General features: G+C 37.3%; 1 protein-coding gene across 5 annotated transcripts in view; it reads right to left on the reverse strand.

Annotated features, from left to right (window-relative positions):
* Nucleotides 1–3820: 3820 nt before the first annotated feature.
* arhgef28a (Rho guanine nucleotide exchange factor (GEF) 28a) overlaps nucleotides 3821–22907 on the reverse strand; it is a 255985-nt gene continuing 236898 nt past the window's right edge. For all 5 annotated transcript variants that reach the window (XM_039758444.1, XM_039758443.1, XM_039758447.1 and 2 more), the window contains 2 exons: nucleotides 9841–10159; nucleotides 3821–4697 (listed from right to left, as the gene is read on the reverse strand). In XM_039758444.1, the coding sequence (XP_039614378.1) occupies nucleotides 4516–4697; nucleotides 9841–10159 (501 nt within the window). In that variant the 3' untranslated portion in view covers nucleotides 3821–4515. The remainder of the gene's footprint in view (nucleotides 4698–9840; nucleotides 10160–22907) is intronic.

A 22907-nucleotide genomic window follows, 5' to 3' on the forward strand; every position in this document is an offset into this window, starting at 1 on the left:
TTTGTCACCTAGGTTTGCTGATCATGTTCCCACAGTAGCGTCATGTTATTGTTAGTTGACAGGTCCAAAGAGAATGTTTGGAGATACCTTTCTACACACCACTGTTGTAGAGCTGCTGTTTGTTAACTTAAACAAGTCTAGTGGTTATTTCTAATATCCCTCCTTTAAAAAGGGTGTTTTCACCTCCAGAACTGCTGCTTATTGGATGTTTTTGTTCATAACTCCATTCTCTGTGTACTCTGGAGACTGTAATACATGAAAATCCTACCAAGACAGATATCTTTGAGACGATGCAACTGCCATATCTAATACCAATAATAGAAGCTGCTTACATCACACATCATGCCCATTCAAATGTTGGGTCTTGACCTCTTTGCGTGCTCTACATGTAGCATTATGTTACAGAATCATACTTGGCTGCTTGAATGACCAGGCTATTAGTGTTAATGTGCTGGTACACTTTTCAACTTTTCATTTATTTAAAAAATACACTGTAGCTAAAATACATAAAAAAGAAACTCATATTAAAATAACGTATATTGTATAGACAATAACTTTATATGTTCACACAGTTATAAATTGCCTTGTACTGCTACAAAGAAAACAAATGTTTTTCTATATTTGGTAACGTGATGCAGCCACACTTATTTTTTATACTGTATGAAACACATAAGTGTGTGACATTTATTTTTCAGCTAGTCATTAAGAACCTGCTGATTAAGAAGGCATCCAGTACCACATTAGTGGAAAATAATGTCCCTTATTATTCAGTGCAATAGCATCACAACGGCATACATGAAGGTAGATTTCAAAAAAGCAGTATATTGAAAACAAGCTTACCAGGTGCTGGTTGTTTTACTGCACATACCAGATACTATTCCTTTTGTAAGACTTTAAACATTACATTTTGAACAAAAAATGCAACGTTAAGGAACATCAAGAGGCCAAAGAGTTTAAAGTACAGTATGTTTTACCACGTAAACAACAGTTTTAGATAATGAATGTCATCTTGAATTAATATTAATCAGCTCTGACATCAACAGCTGTCAAGAGAAGAACCATTCACCATTCTATTGCACAGCACTCCTACATGGAGCTCAGAAGTTATTGGCACCTTTAATAAAAATGAACAAAATAAACATCACAGATAAGCTATTGCACTCACTTAGTCTAATTCTGGGTCACTGGGGCTGCATCAGGGACAAGGCATGAAAGAACTCTGAAAAGGAAACATTCATTCCCACATCCATACTCACTCATACTGGGCAGATTTACAGTCACCAGTTAACCTAACATACAACTCCATGGGCTGTCAAAGGCAGGCAGAAGTGCCCACACAAAGACCCCTGCTGACAAAAGAGCGTGCAAACTCCAGACCGGACTAGCATTCAAATTCCACACTCTGGAGCTATAAGGCAGCAGTGCTATTTTGTGTCCAAAATTTATTCCAATATATTTACATGAGCAGTAGTAGTTTTCTTAAATGCACAGAGTCCAATGAAATAATTACTTGTGTGCCTGGCCAACATGCAACATGTTGCCAGCCACTCTCTGGACAGGGAAAATTATGCAGACTTGAACATGGATAAGCACCTTATTAGAGCAGCTACACCATCACATTTAGTCCAACTTATTCAAATAATTTATAATCACTTACTTCCAACTAAGTAACACATAGGTGTGCAAAGTGTAAAAAGTGTTGTTTTAATCTGTACGAATATTCATTCATTAGTTCATTTATCCCCATATAAAGTATTTAAAGAAATGAATTCTTTTGAGAAAATGTGGAAGAGCTACAAAGCTACCCTTTTCCAAAACTGATTAATTTGAGATAGTTATCTCAGAAACATGGGTGTCATTGTGATTGGCTTGCTTGTTTCCAAGAACATGGTGCAATATTCAAACAAAAAATATGTTGCAAGGGACGCTTGGACCTTTTTTCAATGCAGACTTTTGATTGATCCTTCACACCATGTGGTCTACAATTAAAAGATTTACATCTTTAATTGAGGACACTAGTTTTCACTTGGGTTTAAGAGAAAATATTGAGATAGCCATCGCAAAAATCTTCCTTTTGTTTTCAGTTAACTGATCCTTTAATGGCTTTAAGTTGTGTTTATGGTAATTGTCATGCTGCAACTGTACGGCAATCCATGATGAATGAAGATATCTAGCAGATACAACCAGATTCATGATGCCATGAATTGTAACAAAGGAACAACGGCTGGTTCCCTCAAAACATACTTACAATTGTAATGCCTCACTACCATATTTTCCATATATTTCAAGCTGGGTAGGATTTTCTTGCATGCATGCATGTTCTCCAAGCAAGCCATTGAAGAAGCCCGTTGGCAAGAAAGTACATTATGTACCAACTAACTGCTAGAGATTTGGTGATTCTAGGATCTAACTAGGTAGTACACTTATCAAATGTGAGTGCTGAATTGTTTTTTTTGCCTTCCTCGTCACCCTTTTAAAAATGTGTGATGCATTTTTGTCCACTTTAAGTTAAATAAGGTGCTAAATTACTTGAGTATTGGCCTAATAGTGCTAAGTATTATATTCAGTTTTTTGTGCATTTCTGTGTCATTACCTCAGTTGTGAGAATAACAATGATTAATCTCAAAAACTTGTCATTTGTTTTCTTCTTCACACACTAACAGCAAATTGTTTTGATAACACATTGTAGGGAAACAAAAAGTTGTATGTAAATTATCTTTGTTTTCTTAAAAAAAGGATATCAAAGAGATTTGACGCCAATGTTCTAAGAGGTAAAAAACACTATAATGTATATAAAACCATTTGTAAGGAAATAACTATATTAGACTACAGACCTAAAGTTTTTCCCTATTTCATTGGCAATGTTTTTTTTTAACTTTGCTGTTTATTTTATAAAGATTTTTGTTCAAATTTTAAAAGTCTGCCAATAATTTTGTGCCCACTGTATATAGTAAAGTAACTTTATAATCAGTAGCACTGAATTACGTACATCTGTTAAGTATGCAAACTGACATTTTTTAAACAAATTCCATTTAGGAGAGACAGAATATAACTAAAAGACCTGGTGCCACATGCATATTAAAGCTGAAAAATGATAGAAAACTATGATAATTTCCACTGTATCATTTTTCTAAATGGGCTCATAAGAAGTTTGCAGGCTTACACACACACACAGAGTCTTCAGGGTGCTATATATCTGGAATTAAAGTTAATAAGAGCCGTCAAAAGGAAAACTGATTATAGAGTAAAACCTAGTCTGGTAACAGAAAGATGAAGGTATAGTGCAAAACTATCATAAGGCACTTTAAATGAACAGAATTATATTAATATTGCTCATTTTTTTTAAATGGAGTACAGGCAAGGAGTGAACCAACAGCCACAAGAAAAATCTTGACACAATTCTAGTGCACTTGGCACATGGACCATACTCCATTCCTACCTTTAAAAAATGTTGATGGCGACACTTGCATTATTTAGTGCTTGCCTATTAAAAAAAGAGTTCCAGCAAATGGTAACAATAGACAAAATTACATAACATCACAATGCATATTTCAGCATGAAACCAATGAAGCATAAATTAAAGCAATGGCTTTGATAGACATGGTTGTTCAGACAATTAACTGCCCAGAGAAATAGAAAATGTGACAAGGAGGTATAAATACAAAGGCATTACTAGTTCTTAATGGTTACTTGACATCATCAGGTGCAATAGTTAGATGTGTATTTCTCACTGAGTATTAAACACTCTAAGGCATGGGTTGGCCTATTCTGTACTAACTTTCATACAGTTTAGACATAAAAGCTGCTCAAAAAACAACCAGTATATACATAGAATTTAGTACTTATTTGAAAGCTTTTTTTACAGTTCCAGAACTAGACATTGATACATACAGACACACAAATACACATATATACATGCATATATGATAAGATGTTTTGCTTCAAGTGTTTGTTGTTACATTTTCCTGAAAACTTTGTGACTGTGATTAGCCACTTAGAATTGTGAAAAATCAAAAGGAATTGACGTCAAGTTAAAAGTGTGTTCATAATATTTTAGATAAATGAAAGATAGATGTGAAAAGAGAACCAGGTCAAAAATAGTATTACAAGCAGCAAGTTTGAAAATATTTCAATTTTTTAACCTGATTCCAATTTAATATCACACATTTACAGTGTACTGTATTTTTGCAATTAGGTAGATCCTTGGCTATCTGATGTATTAGCATTTCAATACAAGATGACAAAAGAATGAAATCTGAACATGCCAGTCATTCACAGCACAAAGAAGCTCTCTCTTTCTCTCTCTATATATATACACACACATTCATTAATACATACATACAAACATGTAATATGTAAATATATATATATGCACACACACACATACTTACAAGAGTTACAATTATTTATAGAAGTAAACTAGTATTCTTAAGATGTATAAATATTTCCCATAAACATCAATCAAGTTGAAATTACAAAGTGTAAGAAAACAGTCTTATTTCTCAGCAAAGACTATCAGAGGTAAACAATATTTTCTTCACTCCCATCTAGTCCATTTTCTGGTTCCACACTGATGTATGTCTGTTGATTGATCTGTAATTTAACTGCTGAAGACTGTGAAAACTGTTGACTTAAACTTGATGCAACACTTTGTCCAGGCATGGATTGGCTTGCATCAAACATATGTCCACTGATATCTGCAAGGAAAAGAGGCACAAATGTAACAAAATGTTGACTACTTTCAATGTCACCTTGGGTTAGTAACACAGGAACAACTGAACACAGTGAAACTACAATGACCGACGCATTGAAGAACTACATATATTAGGCTACGCTAAGAAAAATGCAACTTAAAGGTAACATTTTTATTGGAATTGCACAAAATATTAATGTACAGCCTACTTAATAGATGATATATATGAAATATTTACTGTATAATTTAAGAAAAAAATAATCCAACAGGAAATAATTTAAGATACATTTCAATCACATGTAAAGAAGCACAAAGAACTGTTTCTAAATAACTACTGTTATGTCTTATTTTTTTGGCTTTGTGAAAGCATTTCTTTTCAGTAATGAGAGTGATCAAAGCTCGCCTTTTAGTCTCATGCTTTATTACAACATAACACTTGATTTCAAAGAACAGCACACCTGGGACTCATTTTGAGCATCCACATCCCTTATATGAATAAAAGGACAGGTGTTTATAGGATACAAAAAAAAAAACAAAAAACAAAACTGTGCATTATAAAGCTTCACAAAAGATATCACATGACTGTTTTTGAAATGCACTCATACCTGCCACTGAATATTTTCCTGTTCCAAGGTGACATAGTGGTTACAACTGGTAAAAGTTCAGACCACTAGGTTCAAATCCTGTTCACAGTCTGTGTGATGTCTGAACATAACCCATATCTACATGAATTCTTCTCTAAGTACCTTGGTTTTTATCCAAAATCCCACAGGCATGCATGTTCAATTAATTGACTCAGAATTGGCCTGATCTGAGTGCATGTAGGTGTGTGCTTTATTGTGCCCTGTGATTTACTATGCACACATTTAGAATTTATTCTCACTTTGGGCCTGTTTCTGCCATGATGAGCTCTGCCCCTTTTGAACCAGTGTTGAATTAAAACGGTTCAAAAATAAATGCAAGGACAGACTATTCCGTCTCTAATTCTCTGTTCTTTCAAATTAACCCACCACTGAAATATGCAAAATATACTGTACTGGAGAAAAGTAGTCAAACGTATTTAATTATTTTTGGTTTTATTTACATTTTGTTTGTTTTACAAATTTCATTATTTTTTTTTGTCTGAATTGCAGGGATTTACATCAATGCAGGCAGCTAAAGGTACAAGGCAGGAGCCAATTGTGAGCAGTTTTACAAATGAAAACTTGAATTAAAAAATAATAAAAATATTCCTTTTCTTAGCAAAGATTGAGGGACTTTATTATTAAAGTCCATTCCAGATCTGAATACAAAATTAAATTATTGAACTTTTTACATGTCATTATGCAGGCCTTACTGGTTGATAGATTTTGCAAGACAAAGGAAAATATCTTATGTATATTACTGCACCATCTTCTAATCTGAATTTCTTCACGGATTTCTTCATTTGAAAAAGTTAATTACATTTTTATGAAACAGGTCCTGTCCAGGTGTACAATAAAATTTACTCATGTTCTGTGTGGGAATATGGATTATGATAACTATGGACTAGTGACAGGGCTAACTGTAAACAGAAGTGCAATGTTTTTACTTTACAAGATATTAATGCTGTTTATATGCTAATTACCGTGTTAATAAAAACACTGCATATGTGCAATTGGCAAATAAAATTACATTTCTCAACCACTCTAGAGTGAGTCCCAACAACTTTTGAGGTATAATTTCCTTTTGCTTAAAGTATCCAATTTTATCATCCTGAGAGTTGTGTAACATATACAAATTAAATTAAAAACAGTTCACAGTTCACTTAATCCTTAGAATAATCACTGGAACAGATCATCTCCTATCATAACATTTTTGTTATATCAGCAATTTAATCCTTATTTTCTGAGCCATGAATAAAACAACAAAATCAACAATCACCTATTCAAAATATACAAGGAAGTTTCTTAAGCCTTCTGGAAAACGAAAGAATCAGGATACAATGACGGTACTTTCTCAGTACAAAAAAAATGACTAAAAAATCACCTGAGGCAGTTTCGATTTATTTAACTGTCATAACTTTTGTGAGATCAAAGAAGTCATCTGCATACCTTACAATATTCTTACATTCAGTGAGAAAGCTTGTCTAAGGCTTTGTGAGAACTTGCCTCAAGGTCTCCCACCTTGTGGCTTATTTCGAGTCAATACATACAATGACTTTGATAACTACACTGCCTTTTTATTAAACACAAATGCAGATTGCTCCTACGCCTGGAGGAGGCCAGTACTGAGTGAACCAGATTAATAACATCACTGGAAAATTCCATTAACAGGAATAATTATTGAAAGGATTTATTTGCTATACAAACTAGAAAGTTGGTGCCAACCTATCTATGCATCTGGAATTATTCTCTGTGCCAAAGATAAATAAATACCTAGCATGGATTTTTTTAAAACTTATTTTTTTTACATGTTACAGTTTCACTGTTTACTGTTCATGGTACGAGGGCAGGCAATGATCAAACTGTGCAACAAGGGATGAGCTGGGCACCACAGATATTTTAGGTTGTGCATGTGTGCTTCAATGCTACCAGAGTGCAGTACTTGTCCTTCATTTACTTTTCCTAGACACCTCCTAGCCATCTCTTTTCTAATTTTTTTTTTTCACACCATCCAAAAAGTACATTTCTCATTGGCATCATTTGTATTCCATATTTTTGCAGCTAGACTTGTTGCACAAAAGCAAAGTACACCCAGTGCTGCGGTAATAATCACTGGCTCTCCGTGACCCTAAACTGGGTGGATTAAACGCATGCAAGATTAATTACAGGGTGAGTAAAAATTATGTTAACACTAATGGATTATTTTTTTTCTGCAGATAGACATATACCATGGATGACAGATTAACACTAGAACAAAGAAGAGTGGTTGCAAACTTAATGGAAGTATATCGTTTGCAGACTGTAGTTCGTCAGAAGTTTGCGGAATGATCTGCAGGACGAAACCCGCCAAGCCATTTAACAATTTATTGTGTCTATGAAAAGTTTGTGAAGACTGGATCAGTAGCAGACAACTACCGAGGAAATGCGGGACAGCCCAGAACAGGTAGAAGTGAATTGAACATTGCTGTTGTGCAGCAAGCCATATTGCAGAGTCCATCAAAATCGACCAGGCGGTGTAGTTTGGAAACAGGGATTCGGCAAAAAACAATAAGGCGAATCTTAACACAAGACCTTGCACCACCGCATTTTGCCCGTACTTAATTAATTTGCCTCCATGGCCTCCACGCTCCCCTGATTTGACAACATGTGATTTCTGGTTATGAGGTATGGTGAAGGAGTGAGTGTATAGCAGGAAAGTACAAGATATCAATGACCTGAAGGACATAATATGGACTTTGGTATTATGTATTCCATGCGAAATGTGTGTCCAGGCTTTAAATAGTACTGTTGTTTGTTGGTTTTTGTATGTTGAACATGATGGCAAACAGGTTGAGACATTCCTGTAAATCATCTTTCACATATGAAGTATGTTTTTTCAATAAATTGTTTCCGCCATTCAAATGTTAACATAATTTTGACTCACCCTGTATACTGTATATCAATAATGTTTGTTTAATACTTCTCACTTGATTGCATGCTATACATATGCTTAACTCCACAAATTAGCTGTCAGGAGATGACAGGAGCGTGTGTGTGCACAATAATCCCACACCAATGAACTCCTTCATTTGCCTGAGGAGGGAACAAAAATTATTCGAAAAGACTTGGACAAGCTTAAGAACTGGGTGAACATTTGGGAAATGTAGTTTATTATTGAAAATTGCAAAGTGCTAAACATGGGTAACTATAAAAACAAGGTGTGAGACACAATGGTTTAAGATGACACATCATTTTCATCATCTAAGCAATGAAAGAGCTATTAAAAAGGCAGGTAAAGATAAAATGGTAGGTATATTGTAAAAACTGTTCAGTATAACCTATGTCTAGACTATATAATACACTAGTGAGAAATCTGGAGTATTGTGTGTAGTTCTGCTCATAACACTACAAGAAAGGCATGGCAGCACTTGAAGCTGTGCAGAGGAGAGCAGCCAAATGCATGCCACAGTTTAAAGGCATGTCCTATTCTGACAGAGTTAGACAACTAAATTTTTTTAGTCTCAAGCAGAGGAAGACAGCATGTGGACCGAATTCAGGTCTTCAAAATTCTCAAAAGCATTGAAAAACTGCATCAAGCAGAACTCTTGCAACTTAAGAGTGAATCATGTACTCAAAGAAACGAGTGGAAATTAAGGAAAAGTGCATTTAGGACTGAAGCTAGGAAGCACTTGTTTTTACAAAATGTTCTGTGAATCTTGAACAAACTACTAAGCTGTGTAGTTAAAGCGAAAACTTTGAAAACCTTTAAGAAGTATCTGGATGAGATACTAGGACAGCTTAGATATTAGTTAAAAAAGAGGGTTTGACGGAACATACAGTCTCTTGTTTTTCAAAGTTCACATGTTCATTTCCTGTTACACTGGGGTGAAATCCTACCTGCAAAAATTAAATTTACTCCGTCAAATCAGTGTTTACAACCTGCTTAAGTGGTAAGTCTTCCCTTCAAAAGCAAGGCTCCAAAGCAGCACTCGGAGCAAAAGGGGAAGATCCAAAGGGAAAGATCCCCAGGATCTATAAAAGTGTGTGAGACGTGTGTGTGCATGAGTGTGTGAGCGAAGTGTCTTTCATTAAGGTGGAGCCAAGCCCAAATAGCATTTGCTATACGAGAATTTAGTCCAAAGTCAAATGTGCTTTATGATCCGTGACCCCCACTGTAATGTGGGACAAAAACTGGAATACACCAGGGAAACACCATGCAGACATAGGGAGAACATAAAATTCCTCACAGACAGTGAAACTGTTTTCGATCTGAATGCAGGACTATGTATCTATGAACATTTTTTGTAAAAATTATTTCTTATCAATAAAATGTTATGTCTAACTTAAAGTGTCTTCAATGAAAACTTATCATCTCATCCAATGAGGGACTGGGCTCCAATTCCCCGACCCTAAAATTAAATTAAGCAAGTTCACGACTTGGACTAATAAATGACAACATTATCCCAAATCTTGCACTTAGTTATTAATATATTATCTTTAGTGGCAAAATTTAGAAGAACAAAACAAGAAAAATGGTAATCCTACCGTTGTTAGGTCCTGCTAGGTCTCCTCTTAGTGGAGTGACTGGATGAGTGGGTATCCACTGCTGGGTACATGATGGCCAAGCATTTGCATTGTAGGAAATTTGTGGTTGGTAAAGGTATTCAGTTCTGTGATCACTTACAATGTTGTTGGCTTCTGCAATCAGGGAGTTCAAACTATTATGAACACTGGAAGTATCGGAGGGTACAGAGGTACTGGACTCTGGGTGGTTATTCAGTGACATCTGAAAGGCAGCTTCATTCACATAAATGGAGCCACAACCACGAACATCTAAACTTTCTTTCCGGGTATGAGAAGGCACCTGCATAAACCAGGAAAAAATCATCAACATTTTTGTAAACTTCAAATAGAATGCACTTACAAATAAATTCTTAATCCAAGGATACAATTTGAAATAATACATCTTGCACATCTAGGAAAAACTGACTGTACATGTAGGGATGTAGCAGTGATACTATCATAATTATAAGGTGATATTATAAGGTAACTGTGCATACTATATGGTTACACTGCACAGTGTGTAAGAAAGAAAATCTGAGCTGAAAAATATGAAAGAGATAATCACAAAAAAATGAATGTGAAATGTTGCTGCTTAACCATTGAAGATTAAAGGTTTAGATGCAAAAGAAAAACTTAATAATAAGCATCCCACCAGGCATTAGTAGTTTTAAACAAAATGCTCAGGACTTACTTAAAAATGGTTCAGATCACTTTCTATATGGCAATAGCAAAATTACAATGAGTGTAAAGATTGTCTTAAAAACACAATATATAGTTTTCATATATTGGTTTATGATTAAATCAGGTATACTAAATACAGTATGTTACCTTATTTCAAAATGTGTTGAGAAAGAACAAAAAGCTACAGCACAAGACAACAAATTTATTGTACTAGATGCTTTTAGTTCCGAGTGGCAGCCTTTCCAGCAGCTCCGTATACGACTTTCTTTATATCAGTATACTGCTGCTGGATTATGTGAATTTCCCCTTGGGATTAATAAAGTATCTATCTATCTATCTATCTATCTAGTTTTATAGGACAAATCTGGCATTTTTCATGTAGAATTTCACAATCATGGAATATATTAATTGGCAATATAAAACTGTGGTCTAAAGTAAGGCCATTTTTATGATTTTTAAAAAAACACTGTCAGTTCTTTCAACTAAGAAAGGGCTCTATGGAACCCCACATCCATACATGATAGAAAAGCCTCAAAACTTACCAAATACATCAATTTTTCAAGCCAAAAATATTATTGAGTATTGGTCCACATCTTGAGATTGCACACATATTGTAAAACAGACTATTCACATTATTTTAAGAAGGGAAAATCAAAAAGCAAACCATTGTTGTGATATTCAGACAGCTAGACATTAGCACACCAAAAAAAATCACACTTATGATATGCCATATTCTCTTACTGTCAGAAAGATAATGCTTGCTCCATCTGGATTGAAAAAGCATGCATGCACTTCAGAAAGAGAACCTTTCTTTTTTTTTGTAAAACTTCAGTTATTTGTATGGAATTTTATTTGATTTTAATACAATCAATAACATTATAAAAAAGAAAAAACAGACTATTGAGCTTACATAGCTGTGAAAGAAGTGACAAGAATGGAACAAATATTATAGGCATGCATCTAGAGCTTGAATGGAAGAAAGCTGGTACGGCATATTGCTGCGTACTACCCCATTTGAAGCCATGCATACTGTACATCCAACCATCCATCTTCCTAACCTGCTTATCCAGGGGAGGATTGCAATCCAGATGGACCCTATCGCAGCAAGCATCGGACACAAGGCAGGAATAATCCCAGTTCACAGAGTGAATGCACACACACACCGTAGATCCAATTTAGTAACGCCAATTCATCTATGTTTAATTAAGGTGAAGTTTATTAAGTTCAATACAGATACAGTATAAGTTTAATTAAGTTGGAGCTTATTAAGTTCAATACAGATATTTTAACATAGCAGAGTTGGTTGATATTCCATCCTCACAGCACAAGGTTCTACATTGATTTTGCATGTATTTACATAGTGGCTGGCATCAGGGTCAGTGAATTTACTCACTGAAAACCATAGTGCCCAGTTTTTCTAATACTATACAGGGTGTTCCAGATCTAATTATGCAGATCCAGATCGTCTGGATGACTTTGATTTATGCGGGGATGATTCTAGTTCAGCACAAAGACGATTCTTCATGTCGCCAGTTCACACACTTCTCGATGGTCCGGGATTTTTTGGGTGATTTTCTATGTAATAAACTCAATAATTTATAGCATAATGAAAACTGCATAATTAGATCTGGACCATCCCATATTATCACCAAGAGACACTCATTATGCATAAAAAAATCCATAATGGGTTTGTGATGTATCTTTTATTTTGTGTGTGGAAGGCATGATACTGCAAAAGTGTCTTACCTCTTTCAAAAATCTAAGGCTTTTATTGAAAACACAATATAGTGAAATCAGTTCGATTGAGATGTACTGTTATTTGTACAAAGTACAATTAAACTCCTATGTGCTCTTTTTATTACACTGTCACTTACACTACACAGATTGTAATATTTGGGGGTGTAGCTTTGTAATAACTACCCAGCTGTTGCAAACACACAAAAGAGCAAGTAACATATCCTTACCACGAAAAAATTGGACTAAGAATCCACGATAAAATGACTATGTCTAGTTTCCTTCCATTATTACAGGTATGCCTCATGAACGAGGAAGGCATGCTTTCTTAAATCGACTACCATTGCTACTTCAAATTTCTGGTAATTTAGAAGGCTTTGGGTTCCATAGGTCCACACTGTAAGCTTCTACAACAGACAAAGCATTTTAAAAAATTAAAAAAAAAAAAAAACACCTTCACTTAGAACACACTTTTGCATAGCAAATAATATATACCATGATTATGAAAAAATAAGGTATCCTTTAGAGGCATGTTTATATCTGTGCTCTGGAAAAAATGGAAATAGCTGCAGTTGTGACCCCTGTATATATGTATCGGCACAGTTTACAGACTAATTCAATTAAGAAAAAGGAAGCTAACATACCTATCAAAGTCTGAAAATACATTTACATATCATATAGGAGCTCAGAGCAGAAAAAACTTCCTGGTGGTAATTCGACACCAAACCCTTTTACAATAATATGCACAACTGATATTTCTGGGAAATTGAAATATCATCTAATCTTAGGGAATCTTATGGAACAATATAGAAAAATGACATGCAATAGGATGAATGACACTGATAGGAACAATATGAACGACAGGGAAGCATCAATGAACAGTTGTTTGGGTTTTACAGCTAACATAATTATATTGAATATATGAACTAAACTATACAGATTAAATAAACCACTATGAGCACTGGTGATGCGCAAAACTTGCAGAGTTTGTTTTGCTGTTAGGTGAAATCATGGAAATGTTAAAGAACAAACTCGACGAAATGCACTGAAGTGAAGGATGAAGGAGAAACTGAACTAGGATTGAATGGATTATAATGGTGCAATGGACTTTTAAGTGTCCTTGTGGGCTAGGGAAGTGTCTACCAAATATGTTCAACCGATTATTGTGGCCAAAAATATGACCTGAGCTATGAAGCAGCAGCACTAACTACTGGATTATGGAGCCTCAAGAAACAAAATATGCAGATGAAAAGAAAACCACAAATTAGCAATAAGATAAATAATATATATTATTGTGCTCATGAGGTTTCAGTCTTCAGGGCACACATTGTCAGTACTAAAAGGAGACGGCATGGAACCTACTTGTCTCATTGTTTTAAGTCACAGGTCCACGCAGTTGAAACATCGTTTTCGTTTCTGATCTATGCAGATGCTTCCCACTTTTTCATCCATCAAGAAGACAGAAACCCTTTTAAATTGTAATAAACCTTTCATTTGAAGCTACAGTGCATGCATTCGACAGGCATACAAAATTACCCATGTGGCATGAGATCACAGAGACCAGTGATATATGTTTTGTAGCAGTACTCATAATATTCTCACTAAGGTCAACAACCCATCAAATGAAAACAGTGCAAGGTTTTTTTAAACACACATGGGATGCAAATCCTGCTGGAGTACCCACTGGATAGAGACAATTTAACAAACATAAAATGTGAGGTGAAGTACACTTACAGTATATACATGTGAAATTTCTGTATATGGTTGTTATAGCTATATGATGTCTTGCAAAGCATCATTGGGTGCTGAAAAAAAAGATCATCTGCATGGCAAATTTATAAGAATATATTTATTTAAATTAAAAAAATCACACACATGATCAATAGTAATGAGCAATGATGGTTGATCTCTTTGGAGACAAAATTGCACATACAAATACAAATATGACAAACAATTTTTAGGATCATAGTACTTTATGGGGTGACATGGTGGTGCTGCTGCTTCGCAGTGACGACACCCGGGTTCATGTACCTGCATTGAGTTTACATACTCTCCCCATGTCTGCATGGGTTTCCTCCCACTGTCAAAAGACATGCATATTAGGTAAATTGGTGATGCTAAATTGACTCTGCTGTGTGAGTTAGGGAATACATTCCTGGGCTCCCGATTACCGGCAGCGCGGGATTCCCGGACATTTTTCAAAACTGCTGTAATTCACGGGAAACCGGGATCAGCCAAGCTTGCATAAATAGTGCGTAAAAGTGTAAAAATCGATCAAGAAATAAGAGAGTTATAGTTGAAAATAATTAAGTGGCATGGTTTTTTGGCCCACAGTGTAGTGTGTTGCCGATTAATTCAGTCAACAACAGACCAGCAGCAGTCTTCAGTCTCCTGGCTCCCACTAAGACTTGTGGACTGGGAAGAGTCTGCACTCTGCAGCTCACAAATGCCAGGACAGGGCAGACTTCATTGACGTCTGTCAAACAACAGCTTTGAACACAACTTAAAATTGCAATGCATCAGCCTGTTGCATCCGCATTATCTGTGCCAAGAAACTTGCCATCACAGAATGATGACAAGAAACTGGAAGCATCAGTAAAAGCTGAAATGGTGGTGTTTCAGAGCAACGGCAAGCACGGGCGTTGTTTAGTACAAGTGTATCAGTATCTAATGACTATGCCGCCTACTTCATTGGAGGTACAGCGTGCTTTCTCAGCAGCTGGCGTACTCTGCACGAAGGTGCGCTCTTGCCTGGGTGACCGCACACTGGACACGTTTTGCTTTCTGCGCTCTTATTACAGCAACTATATCGGGGTGCCCAATACTTCGATTGCAATTGACCAGTAGATCGGAAAGGTAGTGCAGGTAGATCGCGTTGCATTCAAAAATTTTTTTTTTTAAATATTAGTCTATCATATATCCTCCCTATGGCATTTGCCACTTGATTGACATACAGGGTGGCCAGTCTGAGATCTCTTTTCTTCTAACACACTGGTCATCCCACATGCACCCATACAATCAGATTGTGATTCAGACTATGAATGCCATGAATGTAATTAGCACGATCTACATGCTGTCAAATAAACGAACCACATGCCATGGCGCAACGTAAAGAGGCTTCGACGCTGACATCCAAGGTTTGTTCCATGAGAGGGGGTCCAGTGAATGTGTACGCCTGATGAGCCCAGAATTAGGGCGAAACACGTGTCGCGTACTCTTTGCATTATCTGACAGTAAAACTATGCAATATATATATATATATATAGCACTTTTAATGTAGGTAGATCATTTCGACCTGGTCATTTTAAAAGTAGCTCGCAAGCCAAAAACGTGTGGGCACCCCTGAACTAGTTACATGTGCTTATATGACAGTGTGAACTGCTTGTAGATAAGGTTAGTCTTTTATTGATGTCAACATATTGCATTAGTTTTATTAAAATAAGTGTTGGTTGTTCTAAAACCGTTCACATGTGAGATGCCCGTGCACTGTGTCATCCCCTGGAACTCGGGATTCCCGGGAATGACATGTGGGATTCCCAAATTCACGGGAATGGGTAAACCCATCTGGGAATGGATTCCCTAGTGTGAGTGTGTTTATGTGTATATGCCTTCACCCTGCGATGGACTGGCACCCTGTCCAGGTTTGTTCTTGCCTTGTTCACTATACTGGCTAGGATAGGTTCCAGCCCAAACCCAAACCAACTTAGGTCCTGATTAAGCGTGTTAGTAAATAACATGACATGATACAGTAGTCTCCTGCTTAAGTACGCAACTTGAACCTGCGAAGTTTGTGCGTACTTAGCCGGTAGGTGCGTATTTTAGGTTGGCCACTCCCAAACGCAACTTGAACCTGCAAAGTTTAAGAATACTTAGCTGCCACTCCCAAATAGCTTGCATTTCGCTACAATGTCAAAGAAACCAAATGGCAAGCGTCTCAATGAGTCTCAACGCTGCAAAATCATCTTGAAGCTAAGTAAAACGTCTGCTCCCAGTAAGAGGGCCATAGCGCAGGAGTACAAGGTTAGTGAAGGCGCTATCCGAAAAATTTGGGAGACTCGTGAAGCGATCCAAGAATGATCTGCCCTGTTGACTGAAAATGTTAAGGAGAAGACTTTTCGAGCTTCAGTTGGACGATTTACGGAGCTTGAAGACATGCTTTATGTCTGGATCGAAAAGCATGCGTCATGCCAGCCTTCCTGTATCGCCATCCCTCGCCATTGCCAAAGCGAAAAGCTCAATTCCAGAATCAGATTTTAAGGCATTTTGGGAATTGTTAAGTCTATTCAGAGTTCGGCGTGGATTGCAGAAGATGCTCCTTCACGGAGAGGGAGCAGAAGTCAGCAAGAACGATCCGGAATTGCTAGCTGCTTTAGAAAACCTTTACGCGATTACACAATATGACCCTGAAAATGTCTATAACATGGACGAGACTGGCTTGTTTTTTCGATTGCTTCCGAGATATAGTTTTCTTATGCCAGACGAGGATATCTCAACCACCAGAGGCAAAAAGAAAGCGAAAGATCGAGTTTCTCTGATCGTTTGCGCCAACGCAACCGGAACTCACAAAATTCCTTGCGCTTTGATCAGAAAACCCAAAGAACCAGCTTGTGTTAAGGACCAAAATTGGCCAGTTCCTTATTTTTAATCAAGCGAAAGCTTGGATGGATGTGGAAAACTGTTGGAAGTGGTTCAATGAGGTGTTTTTTCCAGAAGTGAAAAAAGCGAACAGGATGTCGAGTTCTATTGCTGATGGACAACGCTCCGGGACATTTTGAAGCATTTGAACGTGACAATATTCGGATAGTTTTCTTTCCCCCGAATTGTACAAGCTGGAAACAGCCTTGTGACATGGGAATAATCACAGCTCTGAAAAAGCGATACAAATATTTGTATCTCAAGGATGTTCTTGACTTTTACGAACTTGATGAGGAGGCGAAAAGTCGAAAGAAAGATCAGGGGCGAAGATTGTGACGAGGTGCTGCAGGAGTCTTTTACGGGAACCCAGCGCACCTGCTCGATGCTGCAAGTTATGTGAAAGAAGCCTGGGATTCTGTTTTGCCAAGCTCTATCAAAAATGCTTTCGTCAAGGCCGAACTAATGACTTTAGAACCAGAACTGGAGGCTGATAGCAATGTTGAAGATGTGGGCACCGAAGTTGCGAAGGCTTTGGAAACATTGAATTTATCTATCACTCCATCAGAACTGGAGGACTTCGTTCACGTTGATGACAAGAACAACGAAGAATATGCTGCTGCGGTATTGGAAGATGTTGAAGAGCTTTTGGAGTCGATGAAACTTGTTGAAACAGTGATGGATGATGATGATGACGACGTTGATCCTCAAGACCTGAATGCCGGTTTAGAAAGTGGAGTTGTATTTCAGGGGTTCGAATCCCTTTACAAGCAGGTTCTCAACATCAAGGATCAGCTGCTCTGCTCTGAAGTTCAAAGTTGGATGATCTTAAGAAATCGTTTGAATCATTTCAGAGCAAGATCCGGGCTGTCTCCCTCAAAGCCAAACTCAAGAAACTTCAAAACCTTTGCCAAATGACGATTCATGACATGTTTAACTAATAAATCTTGAACCCAGAATTTTAGGGAAAAATATGCCTACTTAACCGGGATGCATACTTAAACGGGTGCGTACTTAAACGGGAGGTTATTGTACTGTATCATGTAAAATCCTGAAAGTCTGTTTCAGAAAATTTTTTGGGAAATTTGATTGATCAAATAGAAAGTTACTCAATTTAAAAATGCATGGTAGGTCTCTTGGTCTGGAATCCCTGCAGATTTTATTTTTTTTCTCCAGCCGTCTGGAGTTTTTTTTCTGTCCACCCTGGCCATCGGACCTTACTTATTCTATGTTAATTAATGTTGACTTATTTTTATTTTGTCTTCTATTTTTCTATTCTTCATTTTGTAAAGCACTTTGAGCTACATTTTTTCTTGTATGAAAATGTGCTATATAAATAAATGTTGTTGTTATTGTTGTTGTGCTGTTGTTGTTGTACCATGTAGAATGTGTCAGACTACCAATTTAAAAGATATGCCTTAATGTAGTGTACATTAGGATTTAAAATGGATCAAATTTTACCTTTCAAAAAGCTTATCAACCAATACAGCATGAATCTGTTACATTCATTACAATTTAATAACTAACCATATACTGTATAAAATAGTGACACCATACAATAACGAACATTCCAAGTCAGAATTCATGTGCTTCAATGGCAATATAATATGCAAACCAATACTGAGGACAATACGGCACACCCTACATGACAAACAAAATCAGCCCATCAACTTAGAAATTCATTATTAAACACCTGAAGAATGGTATTTAATAAAGAGATTAGCAGCAAATACAGCTTCTACTGCTTCCAACAAAAATGCACAATGGGATAGCTAGTTCTTTAAAATGTAATTAGATAAAAAGATATTACTTTCATGATAATGTGCCTCAGCAAACCTCAAGAGTTGCTTTGCCTTATATGGAAAAACCTGATCACAACTACTCTTCAAATGTATATAAGGACAATATCCTCAGCTAATTAAATGAGGCAGTAATGTTAGGATTCAACAATAAAATACGATATATATACAGTATATATACATATATACACACACACTATAATGCCAAAATTATTGTGACGCCTGCCTTTACACACACATGAACTTTAATAACATCCAATTCTTAATACATAGGCTTTAGTATGGAGTTGGCCCACCCTTTGCAGCTATAACAGCTTCAACTCTTCTGGGAAGGTTTTCCACAAGGTTTTGGAGTGTGTTTATGGGAATTTTTGACTATTCTTCCAGAAGAGCATTTGTGAGGTCAGGCACTGATGTTGGATGAGAAGGCCTGGCTTACAGTCTCCGATCTAATTTATCCCAAAGGTGTTCTGTTGGGTTGAAGTTAGGGCTCTGTGCAGACCAGTCAAGTTCATCCACACCAAACTCGCTCACCCAATTTTTTATAAACCTTACTTAGTGCACTGGTGCGCAGTCATGTTGTAACAGGGGCCATCCCCAAACGGTTCCCACAAAGTTGGGAGCATGAAATTGTTCAAAATGGCTTTGTATGCGGAAGCATTAAGAGTTCCTTTAACTGGAACCAAGTGGCCAAGCCCAACTCCTGAAAAACAACCCCACACCATAATCCCCCCCACCAAACTTTACACTTGGCACAAAGTAGTCAGGCAAGAACCATTCTCCTGGCAACCGCCAAATCCACACTTGTCCATTGGATTGCCAAACTAGAGTCCAGTGGCAGTGTGCTTTACACCACTGCGTCCAATGCTTTGCATTGCACTTGCTGATGCAAGGCTTGGATGCAGCTGGTCGGCCATGGAAACCCATTCCATGAAGCTCTCTATGCATTGTTCTTGAGCTAATCTGGAGGCCACACGAAGTTTGGAGGTCTGCAGAGCCTGACTCTGCAGAAAGTTGGGGACTTCTGCACACTGTGCGCCTCAGCATGCACAGTCCCCACTCTGTGATTTTATGTGGCCTACCACTTCGTGGCTGAGTTGCTGTTGTTCCCAATTGCTTCCACTTTGTTATAATACCACTAACAGTTGACCGTGGAAAATTAAGTAGCGAAGAAATTTCACGAATGTACTTATTGCACAGGTGGCATCTTATCACGGTACCACGCTTGAATTCACTGAGCTCCTGAGAGTGACCCATTCCTTCACAAATGTTTGTAGAAGCAGTCGGCATGGCTAGATATTTGAATTTATACACCTGTGGCCATGGAAGTGATTGGAACACCTGGATTCAATGATTTGGAGGGGTGTCCCAATACTTTTGGTAATATAGTGCATCTCTATACTTAAATCTATACTAATAAAAGGCAAAGCCCTCACTGACTCACTCATTACTAATTCTCCAACTTCCCGTGTAGGTAGAAGGCTGAAATTTGGCAGACTCACTCTTACAGCTTACTTACAAAAGTTGGGCAGGTTTCATTTCGAAATTCTACGCGTAATGGTCATAACTAGAACCTATTTTTTTTCCATATACTGTAATAGACTGCAACTCGATTGCCGTGGGATGCAGAGTTGCGTGTTGCGTCATCACGCCTTCCACGTAATCACGTGAACTGACTGTGAACGCAATATGTAGAAAACAAGGAGGAGCTCCAAACAGCGCTGAAGAAAACATGCATTATACAATTGAGAAGGCAGCGAAACAATAAGAAGCGAACGAGTGACGCATACAAGCATATTCATAAGTGCAGCTACTGCGGAAACAAAGCACGGTGTAAACTGTAAGTTTAAATTAAGTTTATAAACACACTCCCGCTGCTGTTTGTCATGCACAGTGACGCATACAAGCATATTCACGAGTGCAGCTACTTCGGAAACAAAGTACGGTGTAAACCTAAAGTTTAAATTAAGTTCATAGGCTGCCGCTGGCGTTTGTCATGCCTACGACTAATACGATATTCGCCTGATACAAGTTTAATGAGAGGACGCAGGGTATAAATGAGAGTTTTGATCACTTTGTAACTAAGTTAAAATTGCTGGTAAGGGACTGTGCTTATGCAAATTACGAAAGACTGTGTTTGTGGGGGGGATTGACAGTTAAGGCGGGTGGGGGAGTCACATCATCATCTCCCCTTCCATTCACCTCATTTCATTCACTTCATTTCGCTCTGAGCTGAGCTCCGCAGCTAACGCGGTCTTGCGGAAGCAACTTTGTGATGCTGCCATCAAATACTCACAGAAAAATCCACAAGTTAATATACACGCTGTCTCTAGGGTTTCTCCACACTCTGAATCCTCCAGGCACTACCGAGCATAATCTAATTTTGAGGGTTGGGACACCAATTATATTACTGAAAACCTTACAGCCACCGAGACTTTGTAACGGCACGAGACTTCAGGTCACGTGTCTGCAAAAGAACCTAAATGAGGCAACTATTTTTACTGGTGGTTGCTCAGGGGAGAGAATTTGTATTCCTCACATCCCCGTTATACTCTCTGATCTCCCATTTCAATTCAAGTGCCTCCAATTTCCAGTAAGGCTCTGCTTCGTGATGACAATTAATAAGTCTCAGGGACAGACCCTACAAAAGGTTACATTGACAATCATGTTACGTTATTTTTAAAATGTTTCCTTTTCTTAGCACAAGCACAGCTGAGAAGCTTTGATGCATGTGCTCCATAACGCGTTAAAAAAATAACGCATTTAATCACACTTTGCATTCCAAGCAAAGGGGAACTTTTGTCAATGCATGATTTCCTGGTACATCGATTACATTGATGCACATATCAGAGCTACAAAAATGGAGGAGTCTGAAGAAAGCACGTTGCTAGGACTGATCGGAGGCAAATTTCATTTCAAAAGACTACCCGACGGAAGCCTTGATAAAAGCGTGGCTTTGTGCAAACTGTGCAAAAAGGAGTTTGCATACCACCGAAGCACTTCCACCTTACGGTACCATCTAAATGAAAAACATGTTGCAGCGAGCACAGAAACTGTGTATGCTGTTAGCACTAGCAGTACGAGTTCGAGTACCAACAAAAGGTGTCGGCAGCCCAAACCTGATGAAATGACTGGCTTCAGGACCAAAATTAGTAAGTCAACATCGGTCAAACTTACAAATTCTCTCGCAAAATGGATTGCTTTGGACTGTAGACCACTAACAGTGGTGGAATATAGGGGGTTAGAAAATGTGCTACAGTTAGCGTCAGGTGATCCAACTTTCCAACTGCCGTGCCGAGAGACTATTTCAAGTAAAATTCAACAGCTTTATGACACTGAAAAGCAAATTAGATGCATTACAGAAAGTGGACTTTGTGGCTCTTACTGGGGATCATTGGACTTCCGTGACCGTTAGTAATTTTAATTACATCTAATTACAAAATGTTCAATGATCACACTGTTTTAACCTAATGTACAAAATAATTTTGGCTAAGGTTACTCAGAATTTAAAGGTGAAGCTGGTCAAATTACCTTTTATGTTTCTGCCTTATTTTTTTAAGAAGAAAAACTGCACTTTATGTTGAAAATTTTCTTATTATTTAAAGACAATACCATTCTGAACATGTACTTAAAGTACTTAGAATACCACTTTATTTTTAAGTCTGCCCAATTTTAGCCAGGGATGATTTCTGTTTTGAATTGAAATGCAGTTTAACTGCATTTTTTTTTCAGAAATTAAAAGAGCTTGAGTTTACAATATTCATGTCCATGTCTATTATTTGATTTTGTTGCCCACTAAAACCATTTTATATTAAAAAAAAGCATTTGCGCTTTGGGGCAAATTTACTTGTGCGATTACATGCGATTAATCAAGAATAATTAATTACAAAGCCTCTAATTAATTTGATTAATTTTTTTAATCGAGTCCCACCCCTAATATACACTCACCTAAAGGATTATTAGGAACACCATACTAATACAGTGTTTGACCCTCTTTCGCCTTCAGAACTGCCTTAATTCTACGTGGCATTGATTCAACAAGGTGTTGAAAGAATTCTTTAGAAATGTTGGCCCATATTGATAGGATAGCATCTTGCAGTTGATGGGAGATTTGTGGGATGCACATCCATGGCACGAAGCTCCCGTTCCACCACATCCCAAAGATGCTCTATTGGGTTGAGATCTGGTGACTGTGGGGGCCAT

Source organism: Polypterus senegalus, chromosome 7, assembly GCF_016835505.1.
Source record: "Polypterus senegalus isolate Bchr_013 chromosome 7, ASM1683550v1, whole genome shotgun sequence".
In the NCBI taxonomy this organism is placed as follows: domain Eukaryota; kingdom Metazoa; phylum Chordata; class Cladistia; order Polypteriformes; family Polypteridae; genus Polypterus; species Polypterus senegalus.